This window comes from Eutrigla gurnardus (genome assembly GCF_963514095.1).
Source record: "Eutrigla gurnardus genome assembly, chromosome: 19".
NCBI classification, from domain to species: Eukaryota; Metazoa; Chordata; class Actinopteri; order Perciformes; family Triglidae; genus Eutrigla; species Eutrigla gurnardus.
Genome location: NC_139930.1, coordinates 20,061,102 through 20,088,346, shown reverse-complemented (window position 1 = coordinate 20,088,346; position 27,245 = coordinate 20,061,102). Strand labels below are relative to the sequence as shown.

General features: G+C 45.5%; 1 protein-coding gene across 2 annotated transcripts in view; it reads right to left on the bottom strand.

Annotated features, from left to right (window-relative positions):
- Positions 1–388: 388 nt before the first annotated feature.
- The window catches only part of LOC311030008 (uncharacterized protein), a 30,651-nt gene continuing 3,794 nt past the window's right edge, over positions 389–27,245 (bottom strand). The window contains exons 2-4 of one of the 2 annotated variants that reach the window (XM_084035481.1): positions 21,405–25,118; positions 19,049–19,123; positions 389–1,248 (exon numbers count right to left, since the gene is read on the bottom strand). In XM_084035481.1, the coding sequence (XP_083891607.1) occupies positions 1,059–1,248; positions 19,049–19,123; positions 21,405–24,361 (3,222 nt within the window). In that variant the 5' untranslated portion in view covers positions 24,362–25,118 and the 3' untranslated portion in view covers positions 389–1,058. The remainder of the gene's footprint in view (positions 1,249–19,048; positions 19,124–21,404; positions 25,119–27,245) is intronic. The other variant, XM_084035482.1, reaches the window with a different exon arrangement.

Sequence of the window (27,245 nt, the reverse complement as noted above, 5' to 3'; positions counted from 1 at the left end):
TGGACAGTATGAGGAAACTCATCTGTCTTTCTTTTTGAACATTAAAGCATGTGTTCTGGTACAAACTTAAAATACTAAATAATAAATGGTAAGAACTTGAAGATAAGACACCTTTAAATAACCGTTTGAGGCCCAACGAGGGGCAATTATTCAATATTTAACACAAAAAAAAGGGAAATATTAGAGAAACATCCAAAAAATCTCTGCGCATTTTACGTGTTGAACTGGCAATGAAAACACACAACACACGACCAGCTGTGGTAAAATACTTTTTTATAGAGCAGTAATCCATATCTGAAATATAGCATCCAAGCAGCTCTGATATGTACAGAACTCAACTCACTCATTTTCTCCATTTATATATATATATTTGCCTTTTATGTCAATAGTCAGTTAATTTTGTCCGTGTGTGTATTTGCGTGTGTGTGTGTGTGTGTAGACATGTGTAATACTTTGTTATCAATTACAGTATTTTTAAAAGTTTTAAATACAGGTCATAATAATTCTTTTTTAAATGTCTCTGGATATAAAAGCTGGTGTTCTTACCCTCATTAGTCCATTAATGAAGATGAATCCTTCCTCTTGTCCTTTTCATTCTCTCTCTGCCCATAAACTTTATTCATATCATATTTTATAAATATTCTCCATTTTCTCTGCTGTATTGCCTCTCGTACAGTGCCCCCTTTGCCCCCGTTCCACTCGCTATATATTCTCTTTATGTCTCCTAATTGCTTCCTAACTGTGAGTCATATTGTGGACTGAACTTTTGCTTTTATTTGACTTCAGCACTTTTACTTCCCTGCGCCAGTATCAAACCTGTTAGTGCTGAAGAGGCATTTTGAGAGCAGTAACAACATGTGCGCCCCAGTCAAACCATTCTCCTCATCTCCAACGGTAACATCGCCGTAACCCTTTGCGAACCTCTATCTCCTCCCACAGTTTGCATTGAATTCATTTTGAATCCTGCGCTTCATCCCACGTCTCCATAGTTTATGAGGCTTTTAAAGAAGGTATATAGTATCAAAATAACCTTTTTTTTTTTATCCTTCCTGAAGCACTCAGAGGAACCAGAAGCATTTCTTCCTGTTCTTCTTGGTGGTGGGAGGGGGTCGCACCGTCTGAGGGGAGTCTTGTTGGTGGGGCGTGGAGGGCTGGGGGGTGGGGGTCTGCGGCGAACCCTCTGGAGGGTCGCCCACCTTCCATGTGCGTACCACCTGCCCTTCCTGCAGACGGAAGTCGTGCTCTACGCTGGAAAGAGAAGGAGAGAGAGACAAAGTGTCAGTTATGGGTGCTTAAACTTGCAATGAGTGATTTCGTTTTTGGTCTCTACCAGAAATAGCTCACTCTTTTGCTGCCAAATGCTCCGCTGTGTTCACCTGCTAGTCGCTAACTGTGTCCGTCTGCTTTTTAAATTTTGTTTTTGCTCAAAACAGCTGCCTGCCGACAGACAATACGATGCAACTCGCTTTTAAAAGCTCCCTGTAGCCAAAGGAAGCTGCAGATTCAAGTGGCCGCTGTCATATTGTTTTCATAGAAAAGAAGAAAAAAAATCAATTAAAGCCACTTTGGCGAAATGAAGAGCGTGCACGGCGCCAAAACAAAGAGAAGGAACTGGTGTGAAAAGCCTGAAAGAGGGGGCGTGAAGTCTCCCGCGTCTGCCACATCCCATCGTGAACAATAATGAAGCCGTTGACAAAGTGAATCAAGAGCTAAAACGCTGAGTATCACAGAAATGTTGCAGCACCAGGAGGAATCCCGGGACTGCAGTTGACACGCGCACGGCGAATGAAAAGTCAGCGAGGTGCATTGTCAGTCACATGGCTGTAGCTTGGGGGGGGGGGGGGCTTCGGTGCTGAAATGAGACGTGAACTCTGATGCACCTCTGCAGAAGCTATGAGGTAAATGTAAGCAATAAGAAACCAATGCATCTGCAATAAAAGGAATAAAGACAATATTTGCTTGGAGATTTACTTTTGTCAGCAGTTGCATGTTGGGTAAGCTTCCCCCCCCCATGAACTGATTCTGGGTTTTTTTTATTCAGTTTCTTCGCTGCTATTCTTGCTTATTATGCAGTGGCCTAGTTAGCTGGTGTTTCTCATCACAGCACAGATGCTGGAATAAAAAAGGACTCCCTCGGTTTGAGAAGTGCTGCAGAGGAAGCGAGGAGGACGGCAGCAGCAGCAGCAGCAGCAGCAGCAGGGCCCCGAGTTCTCAGGCAAGAACAATGAGGGCTCTCACATTCATATCCATCCAGAGTTCAGTGCTCCCACTCCCTCAGCCGCTCAAACCCACTTCACTCTCGATGCCCACCGGTGTTCTCACAAAACAAACTAAATGAGACATCAAACTCCAGACAAGGAGCACAGTGGCTGCGGACAGTAAACGGTAACGGATTTTCTTTCCTCCCCGATATTTACAGCAGGTAGGAGGACACAAATATCCACTTTAACTAAACCTCTTTGTGGCAGCTGGGACTGCATCATCACAGCTGGAAACAAACCTCCAGAGCGCCACAAAGTGAAGTCGGTGGGAGAGGAAGCGGCGGAGTCTGTATCTACCTACCACTCTGAAATGAATCGAGTAAATAAAGTACTCCACGTCTTCTAGTGTGCCACCGTACAGCTCGGCTCCCTATAGAGCTCCCCGGCGGCTCCTGCCTCGCCTCCGCTGCCTTCCCTCTTTGTGGAAAATGAATGGCCCCCGGTCCACGGCGCTGCCACGGCGCCGCTGTAGGGAGCTGTCCACCCTCAACCTTAATTATCTGCACACTGAGGCCACAAACTGTGGCAGGCAGGCAGCTGTGAACCTAACACGGTGCTCCTCTTCTGTCCTCGCATCTCCGATGACGGTCGGTGTGTGTTTCTACAGATGGTGCAGGGGCCCATCATTTAGAAGTCCAGTGTCTACTGTGGTTTAAGCAGCTTCGGGCGCAGAGTGTGGGAGAGAATGATCGCGATCGTGTGCTTTTCACAGTAATTGCTGTGTGTTTACCTCATGTTCTGTAATACATTTTTAAAAAAGTGTTTGCTTTTTTGTTGCTTCACTCGGATGTTTGACCTTCGCTGTGAAGATTGATGTGAGAGTTTGAAAGTAGAAGGCCGTGCACATTCAACCTCCTTTTAAAGGGGAAGTTTCTCCGTGTGTTCCATGGATATGAAACACATTACAACAGTTATCTGGTGAAATACTGTACATGGAAGAGAAAACGACGGCTCATTTAGCCCCATAGATTATATGATCGACACTCGTAACACAGCCTAAAGCATACCCTGCTTTATTGGCTGTTTTATGCTAAATGGGATCATCATTTTAAAAATGAACATCATGCTGTATTACCTAATACTTGAAACAATGCGTTTATGGTCTATAAACGCATGTTTACAATGTTTACTGAGCTAATAAATCAAGTTAGAAGTAGGATCATTTTCTCATAGATATCTATGCAATAAGACTTTATTTTGCAATCAGGAGTCGGCCCTTGCTGGCCATTAAATAGAACGCAAGTTCAAGGCACTTCCGGATTGGCTTCACTTTTTAGACCCAGCCTGATCTGCATGACTCCTCCTCTAATTAAAAAAAAGTCTGGATCAAGGTTGTTTTCTTAAATCCCCGAAAAGTAGTTTTGATGCCTAAAAGTTTTGGTGCTTTAACCGTCAGTTTCCACACGAGTGTCTTTTCAAAATAAACTTCCAACAGAGCCACTACTTTAGGCTTAGGAAAAAGGTTGTGGTTTGGTTTGAAATAAATATGTTTGTTTTAGTGAATCAAAGTGACTCCAAAGTCAACCACACATCAGGTGGAACAAGTTCATACATCACGTGTCAGTACATTTCCACTGCGTGACCTTACTTTGTGCTCGTCATTCCATCCTCAGAGATTTATGACATAAATCTACCTTTATTTTTTTTAATCATTCAATTTGGGAGACAGCGACCTTGCCCAAGAGCACTACCCCGGTGCATCTCTGGGGGGGATTAATCAGCAGATTTGTAGTTACTAAATCATTTGCCTGGAATTCAAGGTTATTCAAAATTGTCAATTGAACACAATGAGAGGAAATGGCACTACGACGTGTATATGGCTGTAGCATTGACTGCAGCCAGGTGACCTGACACTGAGCAGCAGTTAGAAAACAGAGCCAGATTCTTGCCCTTTCCGTTCGCTACGCAGTCGGATACAGGCCGACAACTTGACGAGATGAAAATAATATTCAAAACCAGTATTTTTTAAAATAATAGAGAGGTTGAGTGGTGCGTCGTCTCTCTCTCATCCTTGGATCCATAAAACATTCATACAGCAGCAGCAGCAACGGGAGATCATCATTTCTGCTCCGTCCCTCCTCCTCTGTGCCGTAGCTGAGAGACTCTCGGCACAAATACAGCGCCGAAGGCAATCAAGTCCAAATATCTTTCCAATTTCCTCGACTATAGGCCGAACCTTCGGTTTTTTTTTTTTCTTTTAAAAAAAAGGGAACATTTCATTTCATCAGGAATTACGTGAGCAGTCGCTTTCTGTCGAGAGCCGTGTTCGTCCGTGATGAGGAAGCACACCCACAAAAGCATGTGACACGCAATATGACAAGGAGCTGTGGATGTGTGCACACTCCACCATCCACTATAACCCTCCAATATCACACACACACACTCAAACACACACACACAACAATGTCCTATTACCACTCAGGAGACAGGCTGTACCCCGAGGTATTAGACTATTATTTGAGGCGCTCTCACCAGCTGCTTGGCTCTCACAGAGACGCCCAGACTTTGGTCTATACCTCCAAACACCCTTCTTTGATACCTGCATTGACAACCAGATGTTCACCGATTTGGCACTCTGATGCAAACCACCATTGTTTGAATCTAAAATCTGATTCACGACCGAGATTTCTTTTGTCCGGGTCACATATTTCACCCGCAGCGTTATGATACTGAACGCTTCGGATTAATGTTCCTCCTCAAACACTAATTAATGCACAGCCTCGGTGTTGTTTGGCCATATTTGTATGTGCTTGTCTGTGTGTATTTGCGTCCACTTGGTGTGAGCCAAACTGAATTCTATTCATTTGCTGTGGGCTTAGGCACCGTGCAAGCCTAATCTGTTATTGCCCTTGAAGCAAAAGCTAAACAAGGCCTTAAAATATAGGAAAAGTAAGGGTGACAGGGGAGGGGGGGGGGCATTGATCAGTATCTTAGAAGTCATTCAAGGCACTCAGGAGAAGTCTGTGTCAAGCAGAAACTCCGTGAGCATCATTTAGAAATATTGGACAGTAAGGGCAATCGTATTTTTGTGCAGGCCCAGATTTCGGCCAAGCAATTAGACCTGAATTAAACTCTTGTAACGGAGAGTTAAGAGCACGGTGAAATGAAGCAACGATCAGAGTTTAAGGCCAGATAACTGAATGTTAACATATAAGTTTGATGTCTGGGGTAAAACTGAAAGTCAGAAAGAGTTACGTGACATTAGTTGCTAGTCACGTGATGTGTTTGTTGCTCACTAATCACGTGACTCACTTCCTGTGAAGGTTTGAAAACACTATGTAAAGAGTGGAAACCCTGCCGGGTCCCAAAAAACCGATGCTAGAGGGGAGAACTGGACCAGATGTCATGGCAATCCATCCAATCGTCTTTAAAACATTTCACTCCACTGAGAAAGTCCACCCCAGGGTGGCTAAAGATGGAAAGATGCTTCACTTATCCTCTAGGGACCATGAATGCAATGGACAATCCTTCCTATTGTAGCACCTTTGGTCCTGAATTTTAGGTTAAGGGGATATCACATCCCTCTAGGTCCGATAGGAGTTGCACCAGAGTTACTCACAAAAAGGAGTGGGTGTGGTTTAATTTGAATCGTTGAGGTACTTCAGTATCAAAAGGTGGTGGATCGACGGATCACCGCACCGGCGCTGCCGCGGCGCCGACATGGCTCAGTAATGACGTGGGGAAATAATTAAACTCGGTATCTCAGGATGACCAGATAATTAAGTTGTGATCATGAGAAATTGCCTTACATCTAAAGTTAATGAGCTCATTAAGCAGTGATTTCTTAGCCAGACACACAGTCTGCTTGTTTTTTGTTGTCGTTATTGACAGCTGGCTCCGGCATCTCCTGCCTGACGTCTGATTGGGACTGACAGAAGGCCGGTCCCGGTGTAAAGCACAGAGCCGAACACAGTCATCTCGCTATCCGCACCTCCATTCATCATGTAAAAAAGAAAAAGATGTACAGATGGCTTCAGTAACAAGATAGTCGACTCAGGCAAGTTTGTGTTGCTGGGAGGAGGATGTGTGACTGAGCAGGAAAAGGAAAAGACACTGTAAACCTGACTAATACCTCAGGGACACGTCATTTACACCATTTATGCCATCCACGTAGGGTTTGACTACGCCATATAATTTATGTTAATCAGAAAATGCTAAAAGCTTAAATGCACATCACCAGCAGTCGGATCACATTACACGAAGACGCCTCTCAGCATAAGACAGAACAATATATTGTACTGAAACTATGCGCCGGGATACAGAAAACGTGCCCTTTCTCAAGGTCAATACATCGTAGCGTCGTGACTACGTGCCGAAGTGCTTTGGCAGCGATTCAGAATAAACAAAGGGGAACCTGTTCTTTTAAATAACCTTGTATAGCATCAATGTTGCCGTCTCTCCCTCCGTCTCCGTCTGCGTGTTGTGATGAATTCCTGATATTTACATTTTCATAGCAATTACCCAGGTGGATTTTTACTAATGTGACCTTATTAGTGACCTCTGGCGCTTCCCCCAGAGCTTTGTTTTTCAAAAAATCAACAGCCCAGCCATTCCCAGAGAGTGCAGTCTCACCTTGTTTGTGTTTCTCTCCCTGCGCATAAATAACATAAAATGTTGTTTATTGAAGAGCGAAACTGGGAAAGATTTAAGAAGTCCTCTGCGCTTCATAAATAAAAAGCGAGTGAGGTTGAGATTGATTACCGAGGAAGCGTAAGCTCGGGATGAGGAAATAAAAGCAGATGTCGGCCCGGGAGCTTTCAGTCCCGTCAGAGTTAGACGGTACCGGCGAAGGCAGGTGTAGTTGACAGGTTGCCAGGCTATCACAGGGACAGGCAACCGTTGCACGCTCACATACACAGCTACGGGGCAACGCAGAGTTGTCAATGATGATGTGCGTTTGGATGGTGGAGAACGAGGAGTTCAAACCCTCTCGCTACACCAGCTTGCCGTGCTTTGTTGTCTCTGTAGAGCCCGTTGCACCATGGGGGAAGTTTGCTCTACAAAGTGTATAAGCGAGACAAGTTTGCACAGAACCGGCAGCCAAATTGCAAGGCTGGCAGTCCTGAGCATCCAGGATCTGCTCAGTGGGGGGGAAAAAGCTGTTCGCTGTGAATTCACACTCGTTACCGGTTGACTTTGGGAGTTTACCGTTGCGTGCACGCTGCTTATCACCTAACGCCGTCTGTCAGCACGGCTGCTTTGAGCGACCTGATTATTAAATGTAGCATAACGGGGAAGGTGGTGATCTGGACCGGTGACGACACAAATATGTCATGTGTGGCTTATTTGATGGAGTCAGTGGAAACAATCTGCCATAGAATTGTCTTTAAAGCAGAGGTCTTCATCGTTTGTCAGGCCAAGGACCCCCTATTGGCTGATAGTGATTACATATCATATATGTTGCTTATTAATAATGTGTAGTAGAGCCTATCATACCATGTATAAAGGTACTGATGTATGTTTCCAATGCTAAGCCATTAAAATGATAATTGTTGACAGATTCATATAGTTATAGAACATATTGTATCACAATTTCACATTAACCCTTTATTAATTAACCTTTATATTTTAAATATAATTTATATTATATTTATGTATTCATGTATTCATGTTAATGTGTATTTTTGGATATATTTAAAATTTTGGAAGACATTTTTTTTTGGTCATTTCAGGGACCCCCTGTTGTATCTCTGTAGACCCCCTAGTGGTCCCGGACCCCCTGTTGAAGATCTCTGCTTTAAAGCAATAGTTGGACATTTTTAGGTTAGCCGACGAGGGTTTCCCCCTGTTCCCATCGCTTCATAGTGAACAGGCAGACATGACAGTGGGATTGATTTTTTTCATCTAACTCTCAGAAAGTGAATCATTCCCCAACAATTTTGAATTATATGCTACGGGGAACTTTTGACTAAATTTACCCATCAAGCAGACACAGATCAGCGTTAGCACTCATTTGTCACTGGTCCAATTACTGTGCTTTTAGCTCGGTTTGGGTCTCCACCCCCTCTTTTTGGGGATGCATCCATCACTGTGGCAGATAAAAGCTCCAGGTCGTTTTTTTAGAGCTTTTCTCGCTGAAATTCAGTTTTGGTCAAACATACAACGCTATTAATGAGTGAAACAAACAGTAGGATGGAAAATAACGACGAGATGAAACTCCCGATAGCGTCGGGTCTGCAGGTTCGCCTCGTTTCTGAACCGCTGAGCAGCAAAGTTTGGTGAACTTGTTAGTGCGGGAACTAAAGAAAGTGCAATTGCAATACGTCTGCAGTTCCACGGTTTCGGGACAGCTGGACTCAAATCAGTGTTGATCTGTGTCGATAACAGCTATGTGCTGGTCGCGAGGAAATTGGAACAATATTTAGCGCCGGCCTCCCGGAGCTATTGTGGGCCAAATTTAGTGCAACATATGTGACGAGGTGTGCTCTGCCAGTCTGTCCTCACATTCAAGCCAGGACTTTTTTATTTTTTCCCCCTCAGAACCGACGCCCACAGAGGGTATTTAACAAATGCTCAGCGACGGGCCGGCGCTTAAGAAGTTTGTTCAAAAGTCACCTACTTATTATCACGGCGAATGAACTGAACAGTGAGTCAGCGAAGGTGAATTAAAAGGCAAAAAGGTGACGGCTGGTTGCACGCGGCGCCTGCTTGTCCTCGGCAACCATTGAGGTATTGAGTGATGGCTGCTGGAGCGGAAGGCTCGGATGGATGAGTGGCTATTAAGGAGATCGGAGAGAGAGCGAGGTCTGACAGCAGGGTGGCAGTTTGCCACCTGAAAAAAAAAAAAAAAACAGCAGTCCAAATCCATCTTTATTTCTGTCGCGCCGTTCGACACACTAACGTATGGGGTGTGCTTATTTTGTTTCACCTCTATAGGATTTGGAGGTGGGACGGATGAAGACAAGGTCTCAAGGGGGTGATGGAGGTTTGGGTGTGAGGTGAGCTGTAGGAAGACATGCGCATAGATGCAGAAAACTCCAACGTTAATCCTTCTTTTTTATTTTCTCCTGTTATCCCTTGCAAGGTCAAAGCCATACGATAGAAATATCTGACAGAACAACAGTGGAATAACAGTTTGTTTTGCTGCCTCTGACAAGACATAAGGGTTCTTTTTTGGAGATAATATCTTTGAAGAAATGATTTTTTATAAAAAAGCAGCTGCAAGTTAGTGTGAGGAACTTTTAACTGGTTTAATACTGATGCCTCTATATGCAGCAATTATTATTATAAAAAGCGTACTAGTGTTGTTATCATCTGTGACCCCGTGTCTAGCAACCAGGTTTCTAAAGGAATGGTAACACTACCACTTTTGTCCACAGGGGCCGCCAAAATCAACATGAAAATCACAGCTTTCACGTAGAAGCTTTACGTTCCAAAATAATTCATTAGATAAAGAACAAAGTTTCATGAAAAAAAACAATGTACAAAATAATAAATCCCCCAAAGTCTATAAAATATGTAGAAGAAGAAAAATAATCGTGTTGAAGTTTCTTCCGTACTTTACCAACAAAAGCTATGTAACTAATTATCATAAATTATTTTATTTAACCCAAACCACAGTCGTTTCCTGAGCCTTTTGTTGCTTAAACATAACGTACGTAGAACATTATGATGGCGTTATGAGGGAGAATGTGTTGGTTATTAATAAAAAACTAATTCTGTTTGATCACAGCTCACCTTCATGCAAAGGGATGTTCATAGAAACCTGGCAAACCTCCTCCCCCCCCTCCCCCCACAAAAATACAATTTATGAAGAATCAGGATATGATTTATGAAGCATTAATGAAAGCGTTAGCATCCAGCGTTTAATATCTCATCTATCGATCACCTCTGATAATGAACGGCTCGGTGCCAAAGCAGGGGGGAGATTGAGGGAGGGGGGGGGAGGTTGATGGAGGAGCTTTAGGGATCTAATTTAGCTGTGGGTGTGATTCTAACGTGATTAGTATTTATATGACACATCATCCACATTACTCCACACGCCACTCTCCATCTTCCTCTCTCCTCCTCGCATCAAAGACACGGCACAACGGTGACGGCCACCATCTGGCACTCGCTGTTGGCACCAGGCTCTGTGGTTACTGCCAAAGAAAACAAAAACAAAGAACCAGGGTCCTCGCGGTCTCTCTTTCTCTCTCCAGTTTCACACCCAGCCCCATATCTGTCATATTTCCTCACAAACAAACTCCCGCGTGGATGCACACAAACATTTGTAGGATGTATGCGATTTTTTACACTTGGTTTTTTTTCTTGTCAAAAGGCAAAAAAATACAGACTTTATGGAAACAAATGATAGCCGTCACTTCTATTGTGTTGTTTTCTCACTGTGAAAGTCTTGTGTGTACTTTCCTATGAACAAGAGTGATGCCTCCCCCCTTACTCCCCCCTTACCCCCCCCCTGCGAGGTGCCTGTTGCGCTCGGCCCCGAAGTAAAGATGGATTACTGCAGAAGAACTGGCTGCCCTGCCCTTTACACATTTCACACACACCACTTCTCCATTATGATCCACAGGGGGGGAAGTGTGCACACACACACGCACACACACACACACACACACACACACACACACACACACACACACACACACACACACACACACACACACACACACACACACACACACACACACACAGGTCTGAGAGCTCTGACAGGGTTGTTAGCAAAAGGTCAGAGTCAAGAATCTGACAAATCTTTCTTTAGAGAAAGGAAAAACCCTCTCATATCCAGTTACAACTGAGAATCCACCGCCCCGTTGACGTTCCCCTCTTGTTGTGTTTCAATCGGTTTCTATTTATCGCTGTCTCTCTCTCTCTCTTTTTTGTGGTTTAAGATACGGCGAGGAGGAAATCTGCGAGTGTTCGGATCAATTTCCTGTCAGATACGGACAACCTGGAGATGTGAAATATCAGAGGAGAATCTAATCCGGCTCTGCAGCCTGCAGATTATCCGGACGTCGCCTGACTGAAGGGACTTAACCTCGGGGTTCAATAAGTGCATTAGTGACTAAGCTAGCTAGTTTGAGATTATTTGGGGTCTTAGATCGACGCCCCACGATGTTTTGAACGTATTCGTTTCCGATTCTAGATCTTAAATCTTATTTGGATGCTCTAGCTGACATTTTTCAACAATACCCATTCAATGTGTTTACATTCAGTGACTGCCCCTATTTATAGTCCTTTATACCTCCATGGTAAGTTTTTATCTGCTTATATAGTATCTTATACTTCTTTATTTGGTTCTTTATGTACAGTCCATGTTCTCCATGTGGGATTGGGTGCTAACGTACAAATGGACTTAAAGGAAAATGCAACCACGTCTCCCAGGAATGACATTTACACACAACTAGTCGCGAATTTGTTTTAAAGTTGCAAATTTGCGACTCTATTATAGCGGTCATAGAGGAAGTAAACACGCCGGATGTTTGCCATTGCTATGATAAGTGAAAGCTACTGCTAGCATTTACCCCAACTGCCCAATCAATAAACTCCTATAAGACGAAAATTTGGCCTCAAATCAATAAAACCAACAATAACCATCAACAGTATTCACCCTAAGGACCTTAGCAAGGCGTTGTCACGCATTGTGATGTATTAATGTGACATTCATGTGATTTTAGCTAGCATAAATGCCGGTTGTTGGCATCCTAATAAAGTAGCAAAAACTAGCAAATTTGCAACTTTTTTTCTCTGAATATTGCTCACCTCTCTCGGCTCCTTTTTATTTTTCCTACAGTAGCTCTAATACGCTGTCGTAGTTACGTGCTCTTGGCAAACAAAGCATAAAAATAACGTAAACACATAACTTGCCGACGTAACGTAACAACATAATGACGCTACCTTAAATAAACAGCAACTGCCCTTCTACAGACATTCTTACATAACGTAAAGTCGCTCTGCCGTTAGCGTAAAGTCAACGTTTACACAGGACATGCACAGTGGTCTCCCAGGTGTGTTTGACCCCTCCCACCTGCTACTTGCTATTGCACCACATACTATTATAACCACATGCATACTACGCAAATTAGAACATGTAGCTAGTGCGCAACATCTCACAAACTACCTTCATCCAGAGCAAGTAGCCGACTCGACCGACATTTTAACTTCCGCAGAGATTCCGTATCTGGGCAACTGGACGCAACTAAGTGCACCCAGCTGGGGTGGTTTGAGGAGAGCATCTGGCGTTTTCAGCCAAGAAAAAAAGGTGCTTTGATGGACACGGGCCCTAAGGATGTCCTGCACTCTGTGTGCCCACCATCCATCCTGATGACCTTCTAGTGCTTCTTAAAAATGTTGTTGGGGAACATAAATCAGGCAGCAATTTCCTTACAAAGTGTTTTCCTCCAAAAAAAGAAATAAAAAATTGTCTGCCTGCTCTTTGGTGAGCAGGTAGTGTACAATTGCTTTTTTTTTTTAAAGCTTTCTCTCCTAAAGCAGCTGCCTGCATGTCCAGACAGCTTCACCACATAATATAGAGTTCTGTAAAGCAGCCGAGGTGATCATTCTCTGTCGGCCCGTCACTACAAATGACACCGTTTAATTTGTCATTTGTAGCATCTTTAATATTAAATGATTAATTATAGTCGGGGGAAAGGTGGTGGTTAATAAAAGGGCAACATTAACTGAAACTCGATATACAAGCCCTGATTTACACGAAACCTGATCTGTTTCAAGTTGCTTTTAAAAATCATATTAGGTATTTCTTAGTCTTTTACACACACACACACACACACACACACACACACACACACACACACACACACACACACACACACACACACACACACACACACACACACACACACACAACACACACACACACACACACACACACACACACACACAAATACACACACACACACACACACATACACACACACACACACACACACACAGGACTTGTCAGTGTAATATACTCTGTTGAATCTCTTCTTTCTGTCTCTTTGCTTTGTTGCTTCTTCAAATACAGACGCACTCCCTCGCCTCCTTTCTCTTCACCTCTGTATTTCCCTGGGATTTCATTTTAGATTCTATTCACTCGGCTCTTTTTCGACTGCCTGTTATGATAATAGCAGAAAACAGTCAATGTTTAAAGAATGGCTGCAAGCAGAAATCGCCCTGTGACCATGAACATGCAAAGTTCATCTATAATTTGCTCAGGGAAGCTAAATGTGCACACATCGAGGTAAAGGTTTTTCTGAATTTTCTTTCCCCTCATTTGCACATGTTACAGTGCATATGTTGGCTTCCCTGAATAAATGCACAGAAACACCTCGGGTTCTGCTTCGTCTGGCTGCAGAGAGGGAAAAGCAAAGCTGGAAAGCAGCTGCCTGGGCGAGCTTCCCTCCTCACCTCCTCTCCGACGCTCCACCTAACTCCTCCTATCCAATGGATAGGGGAGTTTGCACCCCTCCCTCCCCATCCCCCCTCGTCCCCATTTAGGTGTGAAATGTATTTATATTCAAAGCGCGGGAGGAAGTGACACGAGCAATCTACTGGAAAAAAAGCTGCTTCTTTCTTGATGTCTGTAAAGTATTCGTATTCTGAATAAAACCAGGACAATGAGGAGCTGTCTATGGGGCCAGTGGTGGGACTCGTGTGGAAAGGAGGTTTTGAAATGGGGACTGCGATGCCCTTCTGGGCCGCATGAGAAAGTGAATCAAACCCAAGCTAAGGAGACGGGGGGAAGTAGACAGAAGCACATTATAGAGGGCAGGAGGAGTGTGAACGAGGGCTCCATGCACCACAGCCCTCTGCTCCTAACACTCAGTTGAGTGACGGCAAAAAGACATGCGTTGTTCTTACCAGATTCTCCACTTTAGAGCCAACTTCTCAGAGCGTGTGCTGTTTTTTTTTCCTTTAAGCCCTAGGGGTCGGCAGACTTACTGCAGGGAGTCCCCGAAATGATTTCATCCCAAACCTTTTTTCTTCTAAAAATTTAAATATGTCCAAAAATACACATCAACATGGTTACAACCTTTAATAAGGAAATATAAATCTTCCTGTTTATTAAATGCTATCATGTGAGAGTTAGAAATGCCAGTATAGAATTAAAATATGTTCTATTAATATATAAATCTGACAACAGTTATTATTTTAATGGCTTAGCATTGTAACCATTCATCGTTACAATCTACTTTTATACATCATTATACACATTATTATTGGCAACACAGTTCATGATATGTAATAGGTGGTCCCTTTAAGGGGTTCTTAGCCAGAAAAACGTGGAGGACCTCCACTTTTTAACAATGCAAGATGTTCAACAGCGATCCAATCGAGGGGGGATCCATCGGACAGGCCAGTCTGGTCCCAAGCCAATCGTAAGACCAGGTCACCTTAAACACTATTATCACTTTTTAAAATCTTTTAAAGCCCTGCGATGCATCTTTAATGTGGAGGAACACTTCACTGCACACTGGGGTTTGTAAGAAAAGAGAAAAGAAAGAGGAAGAGGTATGTGGAGAGATGGGGGGGGGGGGGGGGGGATATTGAGATGCAGGAAGAGTCATCCCAAGAGTCTCTCATGCTCCACCAACTCGCTCTCTGGTCTATTGCAATCGAAGGCCAGCGTGCGAGTATCCGGTCCCGTCATCCGACCGTCGTGTCGGTGGAGATGTGTGGCAGGAAGCGCTGATTCACGATGTGTGTGTGTGTGTGTGTGTGTGTGTGTGTGAGAACGGCGAGTGACGAGTTGTTTCTGTAGGCGCTGTCACAAAATGTTCGTCTCAAGCCCTCCAAACGGATCAGTCTGGGCCTCCGTCCCACGAGTCTCGGAGACTCGTTAGAGAGGAAACCCTCCACCACCACCACCACCACCACCACTGTGGCGCGCATGTGCATTATCACTGATGCGAAGAGGCATTCATTGACAAATAGGATGCTTAAAAGATGTCACTGCAGACTGTGAACGGGAGGAAACAACGAGGGGGCAGATATCTAACGAGCGTGAGTGGCAGATAACAGTCAACTATAGTAGGAAGCAGAGAAAAGCAGCCAGAAAGCTTCCTCAGCAAGCCTTTTCTCAATTATGTGCTGTTCAGTGAAGGCGATGACGGATTGTGTTTGAAAAAAAAAAAAAAGAACTCTTTGTGGACTCATAGCTTAGCTGGAAAACGTACGGTCCGGAGAGTCATTAATCCATCTCAGAGTACAGCAGCCCATCGAGCTCCTCCAGCCAAATGTGTGATGGAGCAATAGACAGAGCGGCAGCAGAGATAAAGCAGCGGAGTACAGATCTGATTAGGCCGACGTCTCCGCAAACTCCTCAGGGATTAAGCACAACAGTTCCTTGTTAGAGCTCCCTACTTTGTTCCGTACAGCACACTCGCCATTAGCAAAGAGAATAACACAACTACGGCTCGCTAATTAACACTCCTGCACGCACACACTCGGCCGCACGTATTAACATGCAGTTAATGTGCCACTGGTGCCGGATAAATAACATCAGATGTATCATGCATTATTCTCCATGTAATGGGAGACCCTTAAAAAAAAACAGGACAAATGAAGCGGTTATTTATGAGTCTTATGGGTCAGGAACAAAATGTTCGAAGCGTTGCATGCTGAAGCCACTGGTATCTGCATTTGTATGCTTAAAGTGTCATTAGCATTTTTATATAAGCGTCGTCGTGAAAGACGTCCTGTAACGGGCGAACAAAAGCACGCGTTTCACAGCTTTTTACGCAACGTATTATCGTAGATTTCCATGTGTTTCTATATTTGTTTTAACAAAATGTTCTTCCTTTAAAAGTAAGCATTTTTGATTTTCTCCAAAACAAAAACACACACCTATGATATTATCATACACTGTTTTGTGTTTATTCACTTAATTGAAGCTATAATGCTAACGGAATGTTTGTTTTGTTAAATTTGTTGTGCAAAATCTTCTACAAATATTCCCAATTTTTTCTATCTTCGCAAAATTAAGGAGTTAAAATCAAGCTGTTGGTTTTTTGGCCACTTGGGGGCAGCACAATAAGCACCGCTTTGACACCACCTAATGAAGTTAATATGAAACATTAGCTTTCATTTGGAGGGATAGCTGTGGCTAGCCAATGTATGTCCATATATTTACCGCCCTTTTAGCTCTGTTTTGGTCTCCTCCAACTCCTGAGGGAGATATGTGTCGCCTTGGCCGTTAAATACTGTACAAAAAGTCGGTGGTTGTGGGCCAGAAAAACCAAAACGATGAGCTGAAAGATGCTAAAACGCTCTGCGGAGGAGTCACACGATTCAAGTAACTACACTTCAAAGTCATTATTAGACACTATTAGGAAATGTGAGTGTGATAAGGCCCAAAAAAAACAGAACTTGTAGCGTATTAATGTTACGTTGTTAGCGTTTTTTGTCGCAAACTCACAACGCTAACCACGCGTTTACTGCGTCATAGTTTGACGCATTGAGCTACCTGGCACATTATAAAGTAACACCGGTCATTTTTTCTTTTCAGACAAAAAGTCTCGCCTGAAGATGATTTTCATTTTTCTAAATATATTGCCGTCTGCGCTTTTCAACTAGATTGATACCGCCATGTGATGTGCTGAGCTGTGCTTTTCTTTGAGAGCTAAGACTTCTTCAAGAGGCTTTTTTTTTAATGGATGGAATCTGTCCTGTCAGATTTTATGGCTTTTCCATCACTCACTCTGTTCCGGGCTTCACTTTATCTTCTTTTTTTTTTCCCGTCCCCCTCTCCAACACCTTCCTCCTCTATCGCTGCCAAATTCTCTTTTAGACTCAGCTCGATTTGAGCCTCGAAGAAAAGAAAATCTCCTCCCCTTTCAAAGCGGGAAAATCCTCTTGTCACACATGAAAGAAGCATGTCGACTCGAGAGGTAGATTGAGCGATAAGCCGTCATCTGACCGCAAAACAGCGGCTCGGGACGTCAGCGGGGCGGTTTAATATTAAGGGTAATGTTTCACTCTCTTATGTTTCTCTCAGTGCATCCATCGTCTGTATTTCTTATTCCCTTTCTTCACGATGACGATGAACTATCGCTCCTCCATACTGACGTTCCTGAACAGCAACCCTTTACTTTAATATCTTTCAAGATGAAGCTGTGTTTAGTTTCTGAATAACCCAAGTTCTTTACGGGCTTCTTCTGCCTCGTCTATCTCTGTTTTTTTCATTTCTAAATCTCAGATCTTTTTCTTACAGATCTATTCCCACCCCTCATATCCTCATGTCTTTCTTGATTGAGTAGGGTTTGATTCACCCGATAAATACATTACCAAATATAACCAGATTAGGCTGAATCATTTATGTGGTGTACAGTAATTTAAAAACTTCAGCGGTAATATAATTTGCCTGACAATCAGGTTAAAGCAGAGGATGTGTTGTAGCTACAGGAAACACCCTATTAGCGCTACAGAATAATAAATAATAAATGAGCGAGTGGGTGAGTTTGCACAATCAAATCACTGAAAGCAATCAGTCTGAGGTGTATAGACGCCACATTTTCCCAGCTCCAGTCCACAATTAAAAAGACTGATGATGGATCTTGGCCCATTAATTGGGTTATGCTTCCTCAGATTTATGACATCATTTTGCGTAACCCCTCTGAGGTGTTTACATGAGAGTTTTAATAAGCAGAGCGGTGGCGTAACAGCGCCATTTGTTCCTGAGACATCATCAACGAGATCAATGGTTACCTGACGAACATATAGCATACAACCCAGCGCTTGTTAACTGCCCTCTAGAGGGCTATCAGTGTAACGCAGGCAGTAGAGGGTCCTCCTTCACCAAATTCAAGATGGCTGCCTCGCATGACTTACCAAGCTTGTGGTTTCTTTTGTCGATAAAATTTATCAAATGTTATACAGTGGGAGGTGCATTTTTATAATGTTTTATGTCTTTTATAAAGGCCCGACGCTCTTTTTATTATAATAAATCAAATATAGTGGTGTACAGGAGTGAAATATCCTATAATAAGATGCGGTAGAAATATATGCTAATTAAAATAGCTTATTGCTCATATGTCCGGCTTGATAGGTTTAATCTGGTGAGACTAAAGTTATATTTGTGCATCTCTCTCTCTCTCTCTCTCTCTCTCTCTCTCTCTCTGCCGTTTCTTTCCCGTCTCCCTCTTGAAGATTTGCCTCTTTTACTAATAAGCCCTTCTTCTTTGTTTTGCCATTTTTGACATTTCCAACTAAGAGACGGGGGATTTCAATTTCATAGCGATCCGCACTTTTCTTTTTGCCTTTCTTCACCCTCCTATAAAGTGTGAAATCCTGTTTGTTAATTGATTGATTTCAATTCAAATCTTGGAGCGGAATGATTACGCAGTAACTCTCACTCAGTGTGTGTGTGTGTGTGTGTGTGTGTGTGTGTGTGTGTGTGTGTGTGTGTGTGTGTAAAAGAAGGATAAGGAGGGCAGAAAAATGGGAAGAGTAGAGGAGGAGGGATGAAACCAAGTAGGCACACCGGTGCAGGATCTGTGTTGATGTTCGCCTCATTAAATCTGTGTGTGTGTGTGTGTGTGATGAGTCTTTATAAATAATAACTCCGTTAAGTGATCAAACCTGCGTTGAGTGGCCGTGTTCAGAGTGCTGCACCCGGCTGTGCTGTCACACAGAGCAGAACGACAATCCCCACCGAGCCATGAAAACTGAGCCCCCCCCTCCAAAAAAAAAAAAACCCTGACGTGATTCAGAATGACAGCGTGATGCACACGACCGTGCGCCGGAGACACACACCGCGCTCTCGGTGCTCGCATCTTAAAAAAACGAGGCGATAAATATGCAGGAAAATTCCTCTCACACGCCCAGAAGGGAAACGTCCGACGTACCTGTAGATGATGCAGGCACAGTCCCTGCAGGTCCCGCAGTTCTCGATGTCCTGTCCGGTCCTGTATGAATGTCTTCTGTTGAGAAGCACGGAGATGACATATCAGGGGTAAAAGAGTGATGTTTTGTTGTGCACGTGTTTGGTGCACATTTAGGTTATCGTTTTCCCTTGTGGAAACTGATTTTCTGGCACACGCATCTCTGCAAATGCACCAGTGTAATCCTCTCAGAAATCACCCCTGATCATTTTTTAATGAACGATACCCTCTTCCAACTGGCTCCGGCTGTTACGTAAACCATGACTCACTATGGCTGCAGGCCTTAAAAACAATGCTTGTGAGGTAAAAGTCAAAGTCTGCATGCATTAGACTTAGCCCCCGTCAGTCTTACTATATGAACACGCGAGATGTGTCACTTTATGAGGCAGAAGGCCGGGCGGTCGCATGTTCAAACGTCTGCAAAGTACAGTGTCGGCATTAGCGATGTGGATTACGCTGCTCAGATATCAGTCGAGCCTTTCCAGGGATTCGTAGACGCGCATCCATCCGTGTCTATCTCGTCCCCATCCGAAGGGTTCTCTCGTCCCCGCATCATGTACTATTTTGGTGCGATAAGGCGGGAGAAATTACTAAGCAGCTTACAATGTAGGAAGCAGATTAATTAAAGACTTGATGAGAATGGTAAAGGGTTTACACTAAGAGGCATAGCGCATCTGAAACCACCAACACGATGACAGCCAAGTACTGATTTCTATCTGTCCCCTCCGTCTGCACGGGGGGGAAAAAAGAGCTGCTGCTGCTTCTCCCTGTGGTCTAACATGACAGAAATTCTTCACCATATCAAAAGGATGAGATTGAGATCGAGGGTTGCGTGACTGACGTGAGACTTAAATAAAATAACGATACGGACGCTCCCCTGCCTCCTCGCTTCAATCTGGTCTTTCCTCTTGCCTTCTCATTCTAACCAAATTTACATTGTGTTCCGTTTGCTTGCCAAAGTATGTTACAATGCCGGGATTTGGCTTTAAATAGAGGAGTTGCATCACAACAAAGCTTTGGCACAAACAAGCCGTCTATCTGAAATATTCACGGCGAAGTTGTGGATATTCCTCCCTTTTTCTGAAGGGTATTCCACCACTTGTCTACTCCACTCCAGGAGAGAGAAGACAATCTCTCAGTGCAGAGCTATGATCACATTATAATGTCTGCCTCTCGCTATGTGTTCGTGTTGGAGAGAACCAGATTCTCACTTGAGAAATTAACTGTCTGGGAATAAAACAGCAGGCACTTAGACTTCATGCTGACATTTACTTTCCAGGTCTCCAAAATACCAGGCACTCGTAAATAACGTAGTCCCGGTGCTCGTTCTTCTCTCCTTCCCCGTTTCTTTCTTCCTATCGATACATCCATCAATCCATCCATCCATCCAAGCATCCATACCTGGCCTCCCAGGGCCGAGAGGTTTACAGCAACCTCTACGGCTTCCCGTCATTTCACATTTCACAACATCAAATGTGGAATAGCTCCTCTTTTTTGGCCCAGGGCTTTCACACAACATTTAAACCCAGACAAAAAAGCCCCTTGGGCTATGTAACATTTCACAGTACTGTTAACGCTTATCTTTGAACACCACCTTTGACATAAGTTGTGAAAACCAATCCTGTGATGCTGTGGTCATCTACCCCCACGATGTGAAATTCTAATGTTTTTTTTTTTTTTTAACCTTTCATATGTGTTGTGTTGTGAAAACTGACTCAGGAATAGTCTCACCAGGGTTAACACCTTGGCTAACATATGCCAGTGTGAGGCGTCGCACTAAAAACTGTCCAATGAACGCTTTTGAAATGCTGTGCACCTAAATTGTGTGCAGTGAGCCCTGGAAGACATTTCAGTCCTTCCTGGAAAACAGTGCAGCGTTAAAAACAACACAAGAGGCGGAATGGTGTGGGCGTGTTGTTTTAAGGTGCTGGTGAGACGGTACAAATACACAGTTCATGCTACAAAGTGATCTACCGTGAATGTGCACTTATTTGCAACCCTGAGTTTTTTTTGTGCCAAAGCTTTCTGCACCCTTGGCAGCTCCACTGTGACGATGGGTTGGCCAGAGTTAATCTAAACGTGGCCTGAGGTCAATCCAGGGCTAATTAAATGCAAATGAAAAGCCTTCAGAGCAGCTAATGTCAGAATGTCAGCAGCTGGATGTTTATGGTGATATAGTAATATGAGAGTTTTGTAATGTGGTGTGAATTGTGACCCGACAAAGGTCTGATTGAGCTCAATACTGCTATGGAGTCAGTGTGAAGGCATTGCCGTGTTTTTCCTACAATAAACTGCAGACCAAAATAAAATATTGCCTCACCCGTCTCTTTCGGCTTCCTTCTTCTCAAGGTCTTGAATGACATCCAGCAGGACCTTAATGGTGTTCTGGCTGGTCTCCAGGACCCCCTCTAGGCTGTGGAGCTGGGTCTGCAGAGTACGAATATCATGCAGGGGTCCGTTGGGGCCCAGGAGCTTTTCCGTTACCCTAGATGGGTCCAGTTTACACCTGGCGCCAGCCACCAACCCTCCCAGGATTTCCTGGACCTGTCTCAGTGTGTCAGCCTGGGTGGCAGTCAGGGGCCCCGCGGTGGGCCGCTCCCCAGAAGCAGAGCAGCCCCTGGCCCCAGAGCAACCCTGCTGATTGGGAGGGAGCGGGTGTTGGCTGTTGGGGGTGTTAGGCCTGGCGTTGGGTCCTGAGCAGAGCATTTTGTGTAGTGCCCCAAGCTGAGCCTGGGCTGAGCTGAGACAGCTGGACTTAAAACAGGCCTTGGCAGGAGAGGAGGAGGATTGCTTCTCTCCCTTCATCACAGCGACTGGCGGAGTTTGAGCTCTGTGCTTCAGAGAGCTGGCTCTCTCACAGAGCTTGGGTGAGTCTGTACATTTTAAATCTTCTTTTTTCTCCTTCTCCCCATCTGTATCTTTCTTACTGGCCTTGCTGTCTGCCCTGAGCATGGGTGTTCGGATGGCGGGACCTGGTGGATCGCTTCCCTTTTTGCGGGGCGTGTAAGGTGGAGGCGGCGGCGGGGGAGGTGGAAGTCGGATGCCCCTCTTATCCTGAGCGTTGTAGGGCGCCTGAGAGGGGGGCGTGTATGGCGGTGCGGCACGAAACGTGGAAGAATAAAGAGGAACAGCTTTAGTTGGCGTCGCGCACGGCTGCGCATTTGGAAGAGTGGACGCGTATGTTTTCACAGGCGGAGGCGGAGAAGTGCAAGATTTTAATTTGGGGACCGGGGAGGAGTAGGGGGTTACGCCTGTGTTGGCAGAAGAGGTATTTCGCAGTGCTTGACATGGGATTTTGCAATGAGACACAGTTTGTATGAGAGTGGCATAAGAAGGTGTAGTCGAGTTTGGGTGGTGAGGGCCGTGGGGACTGACCGAATGTGTGGTGGAGTAATAAGATATGGAGGTGCACGACAGGGCAGTCTGGGTTACAAATGTGCACGGTGTAGCACTCGATGCATCGTGTGGTGGCTCGTTTGTTACGCTCGGGGCCGTGGTTGGAGGTCTGATGGGGTCCAAGGGAGTTGTATTGGGAGTAACGGTTGGGGTAGGGGTGGAACAGGTTGGGGGAGCTGATGACGCTATGATTGAGAGAGAGGAGGTGCAGTTTTGGCTCGGGCAGGACGGTGCAGTCGAGGAAGGGCTGGAGCAGACAACAACGGTGCTGGGGGTCGTTGGTGGCGACACAACAGTATAATAGGGGATAGGGTGTTGGGCGACGGTAGGTGCAGCAGTGGAACAAGGAATGGAAAGTGCCGTGAGTGGAGTTGGGGTGGTGCGAGCTGGCTTGCCTGGAGAGGAGCAAGGTGGTTCGGCGCAGTGTTCAGGCGTCTGCGTTGGTGCACTTGTAGGTGGGGGCGAGGTACAGTAAGGCACAGTAGTTATTTGGGTGGCTGGAGGGTCTTGAGTCGCAGTTGGGGATGCGGGACCCTCGGATTGAATATGCATTAAGCTCAGCGATGTCGACGGAGGCGGGGAAGCACAGGGGCTTAGCATTTGCGTCTGGGTGGTGCAAGGTTCCCGATCTGGAGCGGTGTGACGGGGCGAGTCCGTTTGTATCGGAGCAGCACACTGTTCGGCATTCGGAGGTAGGGGTGGACGAGCATTGTCGATTTGAATTTGAGCCATGCATGGTTTGTCACTCAGAGGTGGAGATTTGCGTTGACTCTCGGTTTGACTTTGGGTGGTGCAATACTTTGAACTTTGAGTTGGGCGAGCGCTCTCGGTTTGAACTTGAGTGGTGCAGAGTTTGGCGTTTGCGGGTGGCGGAGATGCCCGGGGGCTCTCAGTCTGCGTGGGAGTGGTGCAGTAGTGCACTTCCTTTCCAGGGTCACTGGCTGTCCTATTGAGCCGCTTTCTCCTCCGGACCACAGAGGGAGTGCTGCTTCCCTGGCGCTTGGGGCCGTCTCGACAGGATACAGAGGAACAGTGCAATGGCTCGCTGTTGTGAAGCATTGAAGGGGGACAGCTGTGCCTGGAGTTCTTTACCAAACTAACAGCTGATTTAATGTCCGTCCTGGAGGCTTTAGACCTCCGTTCCACCACGGCTCGATCCCCAGGCCCAGGGGGACCGTTCTGATCCTTGGACCCGGGGACCAACACATGGTTGTGCGTATGGTACTCGTCTTGGGAGTCGTGTTCGTCATCCCCATCCATGCCCACCGAGTCCCCGAGGCTGTGGCTACGTGTGTGGGTGGAAGAGATGGACTGGGGCTTTCTCAGACATGGGGAAGTCTGGATGGCTGTGCTGGTGCTCGTACTGGGCCTGCGTGTCATTGGCAAGGTTAGGGAGTTAGTCTGTGGCGGTGCCCAGCATCGACGCGTAGGACCCGGCGTCAATGGATGAGGAGGGGCCCTGGCTAAGAAAGCAGCAACCACCTCTATAGTACTTGCCATGTCCCCACGGACGGCCCCCACCACTGAGGTTTGGCCAGGTAGACTCTGAATCCGTAGCCCGTCTCTGTCCGTCCATGGCTTGGGGGACCTGCCGCTGTGTTTGCGAAGAGGATGTGGGCTGTCACAATCCGTGGCGGGCCTCTGATGGCTATTGTTCTCCCCCGTTCCGCTGTTTCCGCTGCTGCTGCTGCCATCCTCCAGGTCTTTGAAGCGGACCTGGTGGGTGCGGTTGCGGCGCCGCTTGAGGCGGCTCTCGATATCCGGGGAGTCTCGATTGAGCAGCACGGAGCGCACAGTCATTGTCCCGGGCAACTTGTCCGCCAAGGTGCCCTTGCCGTTGGTTTGGCCCGTGAGCAAGTGGTTGGGCTCTTTGCTCACCATTTCTCTTGTCTCTCTCGCTCCCCCAACATCCACAAGGCTCCGCGGGCGGTTTTGATTTTGCAAAGGCCTAGTTGTGTCAGTGCTTCAACAGAAGCGATCTCCCCTCTACTATTGTTCCAGTTTTATCACAGAAAATACTTTGTAAGATTAATTTCTTCATTTGATTGCTTGCAGCTGCTTAGGTTAACTCAAATTTATTCACCAAGGACTTCCTTTTTGCAACTAAGATTGTCCCCTAGAAAGGATGGATAACCAGTTTTCACAGTTCAAGGTGTAGTAATATTAAGCTCAGCTAGTAAAAATTAAGTATAGACCACTGTGATGAACGCTGACCTCTTTCAGTTATAATTCATCTACCCTTGTACAAAAATAAATATATGCAGCATCGAATACTCTTTAAAATGAGCCTGTGAGAAGTGTCCGTTCTCTCTCATGTCTTTTGAAGTTGTGCACTTTTGCTCCTTATTTCTCTTTAACTTTCCAGGGAGGAAGTAAATGCAGCCTGTCCATCCTTTCTGTGTCCATCACGTTGGCTTGTCTACTTGGCAGCCCCTCCCTCTCCACCTGCTTTGTCCCCGGGGCCATCAGGAGATTGGATGGCTAAAGTATGGGATGGGCCGGCGTACTTCCCCATTATGGTCTAATCGGTTTCTTTCTTTTCTCCCCCCCTGCTATCGCTCCTTTCCTTTTGATTTCACCACCTCTTTCTCTTTTCTCAGCGACTCATTCTCTCGTGGTTGAAGACGGCGTAGAATTCCTGAAAAGAGCAGAAAGACAAAGAGAGAAATCAAAAAAGGAGTAAGGCTGTAATTGTTTCCATAGTATTGCATTTTCCTTTGGGACACAATGGGCTCGCTCCCGTGGGGATAATGAAGGAGATGTAAGATAGCTGTTTTTAAAAATGCATGAGAGCGGGGGTCAACGCAGAATGGAAAAAGACGACATCAATTCTGGTAAAAGTAATGAAAAGGATGAAGGTGGCGAAAGAAAAAAAAAGACAAGGTTTAGAATACTATTCACAGAAAAAACAAGTGCAAAGAGATTGTAATTGAAGCCTATTCAAATTGGCTGAAGGGGATACTTTTACTCTTGATATCCCTCTCTGTGATTCCCTTTGTGCATACCAAAGCTCTGCCGCGTGTACGTATGCATCGCTAACGTCGCCGTATTGTGGCAGCAGCAGTTGTGGCGGTATTGTTCCCGCTCGTGGGCACACAGCGTGACTGTTATTCCTCGTATCCGTGTGTCCCACAGATTTTTTTTTTCTCTTCCTCCGTGTTTAACAGTCTGTAGGCCCTGTTATCAGTCCTTGACGATCTGCCATGGCGACATCCCTTTCTGATTCATCCGGTCACCGTGTGACAGCCCGTCTGCCTCGCTGTATTTAGTAGTACGTTCTCGTCACACCGATTCGGCGTCCTGTTTCTGACGATCCGCAGCCTTGATACGTTTATATGTATCACTTCCTGGCTGCCAACTGGCAGTCGGGGGCGCGATGCTTGTCGTCTCCCTTACGCCATCTATGGATCTGTGCCTTGTTATCTCCTCGTGATGGCCTCTGACTCTGACAGGCCCGGGCTAATTCTGTGTGCGAGTGTGACTGCCCCCCCCCCCCCCCCCCCCTCTTCTGTGGGAGGGGTAATTAGTGACTCCTTCACAGCTCCCAGGTTATTTAGGGAGAGAGAGATCCCCGAGGGGCTGCCACTTTTATTTACGTCCACTGTTTTCCTCTCTTTCTTTCTTTCCCTGGCTCTGAATTGGAGGCTCTTTGTCACAACCCCAACGTCAACCCCCCTTTTAAAAAAACATGGTTATTAGGATTAATTATGATTAAAGTTACAGTTGACGGCGCCTCTGGGTGAAATATCAACCATACATACTGAGATGTATTAATGGATTTAGAGACAAACTGTGGAATTTCTTCTGGTTGTACTTTTCTTATCACAGATGAACTGATTAAGAGGAGACCAAATGGGAGATCCTGGTCTACAAAAAAACAAAAGCATCCCTGGATAACATCACATTTCCACTCCTCCTATCTTTTCCATAGTATCCCATCTTGCAACCCATTTCTTGTAAGAAGCCCTCTAACAGATCTCATCCACCAGTCGCAGGACCATAACCCTAACTCATTCTACAGGGGTGTCATCCTGATCCTCGTTCTATCCTTCTTCCATCTGCACCCCCACCCCACCCCACCCCACCACCACTTAATATCTTTTCCTCCTTCTGCTGTCAACCGCTTGCTCCACCTGCAATTTCCCCTCTTCTTGTCCCACGTCCCCTCCTCGCCCCCTCTCGGTCCGCGAAACTACCTTCGGATCAAAATTTACACCGACAGTGTCATGAATCCAGACCCGCCTAATACTGCACGGGGGCTCACTCCCGTGGCTGAGGCCAGCTCTTTTACCACGTGTGACATTTTCATGTTGAGCTTTATTGGCAGACGAGAGATAAATCACCAGGCGGGAGGAGGAAGGAAGGTGTGCAACGGCATAATGCCGGCAAGGGTCGTAACTCTTTTCAGTTATTATTCAAGATTTACCACAGACGGCTTCCTCTCCGAGAAGGCTTTACTGTCACTATAGGCCTCTATCCTTTCCCATGTGTGGGTTTTATGACCGTGAATGTGTGCATGTGTGATGATAATGCAGGTCACATCAGATCTCCCAATGCTAAGCCGCGCTGACTCGGAGAAACACATCTGATGCATTAAAAAACACACACACAAAAAACCCTGGGGTTTGCACGGATCTAATAATATTATGAGTCTTTCAGGGATGCTGAAAAATTGCATCCACGCCAATAACGCACCTTTGGGCCTCGCCGTGCTGAGGAGGTGGAAGGTGGCGCGGATTGAATTGTTATGTAAAGGCGTGTCAGA